A 7,422-nucleotide genomic window follows, 5' to 3' on the forward strand; every position below is an offset into this window, starting at 1 on the left:
TACCCATTTGAACCGAACCGAGACTCAGAGATATTCACAAACCAGTTCTTGACCCATTAAAAGTTTTTTCTGTAGATTTTTGGAGCAATTTTTGGAACACTTTAGAGTAGTAATCCAAGGTTATAGTCCAAAGTGAAAAATGTACGAGTAAGTGAGCCTTAATACACATTTTGAATAAGATTTGGCTAATTTTAGGACAAACTGTTTCCTTTAAATGTGACTAATATGTATGTACAGAATTTGAATCGACCCAGATAAACATATATGTATGTGAATTTCAGGAATCTTTCAATTCCAGCGAGACCTATAAGTCAATTTTTATTATAAGAAAGGAACCTAATTTCTCTTGGTAAACAGTGCCACGAACCGGAAACTGTTTACCCTATGCACAACAGAAAACAGTAAAAATACATATCGTCGTTTAAAGTACAAAACTGCGTATTGTCATTCTGCAAAACCGCGTAACTGACATTGGCTGCCAAAAATTGGAGTTGCCCACACAAACTCTTGGCTCAATCCTTATTCATTCATGCCAGAAATGTGATTGCTTTATAAAAAGGAGAACCATTTTGAAATATGAGGGTTTTTACTATCTAGAAAATAATTTATGCAAAGCACATACGCGGTTTTGCATTATCTTTTTGCATTTTGTTGATACGCGGTTTTGTACTTTAAACGACGATATGTATGTGTATGTTATACGTTTGAGCTCAAACGTTCCAGTAGTTTGATACTTACCAGCAGACATACTCAGGTTTTTAATGTATAATAGAGCTGCGAAACTATTTTTTTATAATTAATCGAATATTTTATTTGTTTTTGCCGTCGCTAACGATAGCTCGTTCGAAGCTCAACGATTATTTGAGACTGTGCTGTTGCTGAACTGTTTGAAATTTCGCAGCCAAAGCAACAGAGCAGCAAACTGAAACCGACTGAAAACGCGGAGTCTGCGATTTCGGCACGACCAAAAGAAGAACAGTGAATATTCGAATAAATCGCTGCTGCAAAATCGCGCAAGTGTGTGGTTCCTCATTAAAAACTATGGTCGGCATAGTTGTAAAATTTGTCGGAACATATTCGCACCGACAGAATCGCATAGGGGTGTGATACCTTTATGCTGACAGTTTTTCAAATAGAAATATGTGTGTAAATATGCATGAGCAAGGAATAATCTAATTGACAAATGTATTATGGTGATTTCGTTTCTTCTAAAAAATGTTACCCTTCCCCGGTGCAAAGGCGAAATTTTTTGGTAGAAACGAAATAACTATAAAATATTTGATTTCATGTGAATGTTCTTAATTCAAATATAATGCAGTTATTAAGAAATTGGCTAAATATGTATGTATTCTCGTTATGTGAAATAAATTATTTTGTGGTTGAATAAGTAATTTTAAAATAATAGCTACATAATTACAAAAATAAATAAATAAATAACTATATAAAGTGTTTAATAAGTTAATAAATGAGGTGTATTTACCGTTTGTAACTTAAAAATGTCAATAATTGAAAAAAAAATTGAATGAGCTGCCACGTTTTTCCTATTAACTACATATGTACATATGTATGTAACATATCCATCTTTGTGCATACATTACAAAATTTTGCAGTAGTGTATTAACAACTGAGCGAAATTAACTGATTTGTAAACTTAATTTAGTTTGTTATGCATCAACATTTATATTTTATACAACACTTTTAAAGTACGAATGACTTCGCAAATCTGGTTTTCATTTAAAATCTATATGCTATACATTCAAAATTTTAATATCTAAACAAACTGACTATGTTCTTCTTTTTGGATTTTTTTTTCTTCTTGTTTTATTTAAAAATACCAACAAACTTTACGCATTTACATTAATTTAAATACAAATAAGTATGTATATATACTTGCTTGCACATGAGTACTTAATTTATAAATACCTACATACATATTTCTAATTTAACGTACTTATTTAACTTAGTTCTTAGCGCTTTGTGCGCCAGCATGGCAAGGCGCAATCTGTCTTAGATTAATTTGAATTTTTGGTATCGTTTTTTGGTTATTTACATTTACGTACATGTGTATGTATGTATATATATAGTATGGTATGGTGTAACTAATGATTTAATTTATTATTGGGAATGCAGTACAGTTTATTGCTCCTATGCGCATACACAATATTCATTCTGGCGAACAAAATCGAGTATAGAAAAATCATCGCTGGGTCATGTAATCCATCTAAATATGCACTTCCCGATAGCTTTGTCGTAGCATGTATTTCACTTGCCCACCATTGCGCCCAGCTGAGAGCACCACCCGCGGAGACTCTGCTGTGACGGACGTTCGTTGCTCATCCGCAGTTAGGCCAATGCCTTGGCTTTCGGCTGCACTGCTTTTCATTTCCTCACTTTCCAACTCGTCATCATCATCGTCGTAGTCTTCGCAAAAAGAGTAGCCAAGGTCTTCTTCATCGTCATCCACTGTGACGACATTACGATCGGCATCCTCTGTATTAATGCCACCACTCTCCTTTTCGTCGAAGTCTTTTGACAAATTGCCCGTGGTTTGCTGCTTTTCGTCGATCGATTGTTGGGTCCACTGTTTTGGCAATGCCAACTGTTTGTGCAGGTTCTGTCGGGTACCCGGTTTGGTGGCATAAATTAACTCCGGATGATGTTTAGTGAGCGCTTCTAAGGCCTCTAACGAGGCAGCGGGATTGAGGCTCACATGTGGTAATTGCGCACTTCGGGTGATTTGTTTGATTTCTTCTGCAAGCTCTTCGCTCATTTCAGATTTTTCTTCCTCCTCCTCTGCCTCGGCGGTTGTCAATTTGAAGGTCTGGCGAGTATTTTCCGTTATCGTTTCGGCAATTTGTGGTGCCATTCTTCCCATTATTGCCGGCGCTTCGCGTGCGTCTACTGGCGATGAAATTGGCTTAAAAATGCGCTGTTCGTGCCATGAAAGAGGCCGAAAAACTAGCGGGCCACCTTCTACGGCGTAGCGTTTGGATGAAGTAGGTGCAGCTGTTCCAGCTGGCGATAATGGTTCTGGGCGAACAGACTCTTTAACATCATCTGGCATAGTTATCGGCGCTCTTTGTTGTTGTTTTTCTTGCATTTGCATACGCAATTGCTGCAATTTGCAGTGTCGCAGTGTGCCAGCCACCGTTTGGGATGGCTGAAAGTGGAAGCTGTGATACTTGCGTAGTGGCAACTTGACTGGCCTGCGTCCCAAATAATCAACAGTTGAGGCCAGTGTTATTGTTGCACTTTCCTCATCCTCGATTTGTGGCAATATTAAATTCGTGATATCATCAGCGCAACCATCAGAATGGCCAGTAACGTTCTCCTCTGTGGTTGAAATCTTTTTGGTGGCATCAATAGCAACAACATCACCTTCATCGGCATTACCACCTAACGGTACTAATCTGCGCTGCTGCGATACAATGTCCTTGCTGTTGCCGTTGTTGCCTCCGCACGATTTTCGTTGGATTAGCAACGATTGCTGATGTTGCTCACGTTGGCGGCCATTGTTGTTGTCATGCTGTTGTTGTGATTTAGCTTGCTGTTGCTGTTTATCTGTTGCCTTGAGCGCGCCGACCGTACACTTGGCGGGATGATTGTGGGCATGTGTTTGGCACTCGGCAGCGCGGTGGCTGTTGGAGTGGTCGTTGCCATAGGTGATGTACCGGATATGTGCGTAGGGGTCGCTGATGGTTTTTCGTCGTAGTTTCTTACCGATGCCATGGGCGCTGAGGCTGTGGTCGGTGGCAGTGGTGTTGAAAGCGCAGGCGGTCGCTGTTGAGACGCATTCACTTGCTAGAAATGGATTAGTGACGCCAATACCAAAATGCTGTTAGTTAGTTTGGGGGTTATTGTTGTAGCAAGCAATGGCATAATTTCCAAGTTAATTGTTGCATGCGACATGAACACGTATTAGGGAGAAATTGAGGGAATTCACGGTGATGAAAAGCATGACGGTTTGTGTACGGTAGAATGTAATAACCAAAATAGTATGGTGTTGACAGGTGGCGCAAACAAATGAATTAAATATGAAATGAAAAATATAAAAGGAATTGATTAAATTAACAGTTAAATAAAGCTACATAAAATATTATCGAAAAACTAACCAGAAATAAATCGCATTGTACGTAGGGGTACAAAATTATAATCGGTTCCGTGTGTACAATAAAATTAAATAAAACAAGTAAGAAAGTCTAAGTTCGGGCGGAGCCGAACATTAAATACCAGGCGCAATTATTAAATATATGTTTTCCACCTTTCCGAAAGCTACCGCTACACGATAAGCCGGGGTGTATAAATTTTAAGTGAATTAGCATCCTTAAATTTCGAAATATTGCAGTTTCAAGCATTTCTGAAATATACCTTTATATGAAAAGCGGTCGTAATTTTAGTCCGATTTCAATAATTTTCAACGCTTTGCTTTTATGTGGCAAGCACAATAACCATACCGAGTTTGGTTCAAATTTCTAGAACGGTTAGCGAGATACATATATGTGATCATAAGTGGGCGGTGCCACGCCCATTTTCCAAAATTGTATCATAAGCGTATTTCTTGGTAAAAAATTGTTGCAACCATCAATTTTGAATAAATTAGCTTTAATATTTACTGATTTATCGAGGATTTCGTATTTTTCTAAATTACCGTTATATGATTCGTTAGGGTAGAGGTCGGAAACAATCGATAGCACTATCGTCACTATAGATGGTTTAAGACTAATGTATTGACTATCGACAGTTTCGAGAAAGTAAAAAAGTGTTAGAACAAAATTTGAAAACGGACGCTCATTGAATTCTCATTAGATTTTGGTATTTATTTTGCAGCGATTTATGTGATCTTCTAATTGGTGGACTGAAGAAAAGGTTATCCAATATGAACACCGATCATTGATAAGAAGGCAACTATCTTAGATAGTTGATTTTAAATGGATGGATTCCAATTGCGTAAACATAGTGCTGCCGTTCAAGATCCTTCAGTTACACCTACAACTATCGCACAAACCTTATAATTATTCGGTTTCATTGATACGCGGTACGCGGGTCTAAATTAGGAAACGTTGGTCTGGTATAGATTCCATTATATAATTTCATCAATATTACGAAACTAATATCACTATAGGTGCAGACCCACTTTTATTTTAGTAGGTAATTAATAACTAGTTATTGTGAACAGAATATACATATGTAGATTTTGATAAAGAGAGTATTTTATAGCTCACAGCGGAAAATCTGAGTCCTAAGACAGAATGCGCGCTGAAATATTTATGCATTCCACCAAGTTTGGTGGAGCCTGAGCGTATTTTCAGCACAGCCGGAATAATTATGAGTGAAAGGCGGTCTAGTTTAAAGCCTAAACAAAAAACAAAAGCTGCTTTGTTTTTAATAACAACAAAATTTTAATGAAATAATAAACATTTAGTAAATTATAAGGGTGTTAGGTCTATAATTATAATGTCATTTAACTCTCCATCATATGAAATTAGACTTACCAATATGGTAAAATATACATACATACATAGGTTATGAAAATGGAATCAAATTTAAAGAAATACACTTATAATTCAAAAGAAAACTATCGCAGACTATCGATAGTCTATAAGTTTAAGTTTAAGTGGTTTTTAAAAAACTATAGCACATTCTCGATGGAGGCGATTATCGATAGTTTCCGACCTAAGATGAAGTCTCTACGATAAGCAGAACCCGATATAAAGATTTTAAGACTAACATGATTAGTCAGAAATCGAAAAAATCCAATCTTTGACAGATCATGTCTCCGAAGAAAAAAATTTAAAAAAAATTAATATCCTCCAATACGTGTTAGCTTATTTCATGTCTAGAACCCATAAAAAATTTTAAGCGAACCGAAAGTGTGACACCAAATTTGGTGTCCGATACGAAAAAGAATGCCTCATATATTTACATATGTATTTGATGAAAATAATTGCTTCGCTAAAAAAATTTTGCTCTACGGCCAACTTTTACGGAACTGCATTCACACTTCTTTACCTACAAAGATATGGGATGCCATAAAAAAAACTCATCGGATTCCAAATCTTCTACTTGTTTAGCCATAATTAATTTTTGCAAAAAAATTTACAAAATTTCACGCCGTGAAATGTGTTTGGAATTTTAAAAGGATCGGTACCATATAATTCAGAAACCTCGATGTGAGAAGATAATATATGTATTTCAAGTCATATGTAGTAATTTCTAGTTATCTATAGTGATGTTAGATTCAAGTTCAATGGAACTTCCTAGATTCCAAAGTGGAGGGTGGCTGCAGAAGACTTATTTGGTAATTGGCATATCGTTTCGTTTGCAGAGAGAATGAATGGGGGATGAAGAAGAAGTGGTGGTGTGTATGCTTATGTTTAAAGAGATCATATTATTATAAAGGCTTATTTTCAATATTTGAAATTCAATGACATTTGCCGTCAAATAAGTGAAAACACATTGTCAAATGGAATTTCAACAGTATAGGTTTTTAGTTGGGTAAAACGACTATCTGTCCGTTTTTAACCCATAAATAAAGGAGATAAAGTTGTGTCAAAATATGTTCATAAAATTTTGCCATCAAAATATGACATAGTGAAAACCAGCCTTAAAAGTGTTCCTTCGAAAGCAAACAAATTTATGAACTTGCGTCGTCGCTTTTAAAACATACGAGTACTTCCCATGAGTTTTCCTATTGTTGAGAAGACTTTTCTTTTAGAATAAGAGAAAACCGGATACAGACTAAAAACCGGACTGTCCGGTCAAAAACCGGACACCTGGCAACCCTGTGTACGCCCGCCAACCTAAGAAATAGAGATGCCGTTTTTAAATCGATTAAATCGAAGATCAATTAATCGAACCCTTAGCATTCGATTTTCTAGTTCCGATTCGATTCGTGGATCGATCCAAAAAATCGCAAATCGACATTCAATTTTTTCTCAATTTAGGCATATGACATTGCATTAGAAAATCTATAAAATTTTAATCAAATTTGAATTTGAGACCAGTTAGTACAAAAAATGAAGGAGCTTGAGTATTGCATCTAGCTGTAATTTAGAGTATTTGCACTAGTTTATTTAACAAACTTAGCCAAAGCGCAAATTGGATCAAAATAATATTGAAAAAATGAAAGCATTTCAAAATATACAAGGCATTGTATAAGTTAATAAGCTTTTCTAGAAAAAATTTCAGGTACGCAGTTTTGTAGCCCATTCAATTTTAGTTAAATAAAGTGCAAACTTCAAGTCGCTGCAAATACCGTTGATTCTTGGCATTTTTTTTTTGTTGTCGGTGCTAGGCATTTTATTCATATGAAAATTTTGTCGAGCATACTTTGTATGAAAGAAAATACTCAAATTTTTTCTAAAAAGGGTAATTATGGAGTGAAATATGCAGTTAGCGAAAACAAAAAGAACATCGTTTTCT

At 36.0% G+C, this 7,422-nt stretch overlaps 1 protein-coding gene across 1 annotated transcript in view; it reads right to left on the reverse strand.

Annotated features, from left to right (window-relative positions):
- Window positions 1-629: 629 nt before the first annotated feature.
- The window catches only part of LOC118738771, a gene marked incomplete in the record, with an annotated part of 347,848 nt that continues 341,055 nt past the window's right edge, over window positions 630-7,422 (reverse strand). The window contains 1 exon segment of the mRNA XM_036469734.1: window positions 630-3,835. Coding sequence (XP_036325627.1) covers window positions 2,222-3,835 — 1,614 coding nt within the window.

The sequence above is a fragment of the Rhagoletis pomonella genome, unplaced genomic scaffold (genome assembly GCF_013731165.1).
Source record: "Rhagoletis pomonella isolate Grant_MI unplaced genomic scaffold, Rhpom_1.0 Rhpom_scaffold_00005, whole genome shotgun sequence".
In the NCBI taxonomy this organism is placed as follows: Eukaryota; Metazoa; Arthropoda; class Insecta; order Diptera; family Tephritidae; genus Rhagoletis; species Rhagoletis pomonella.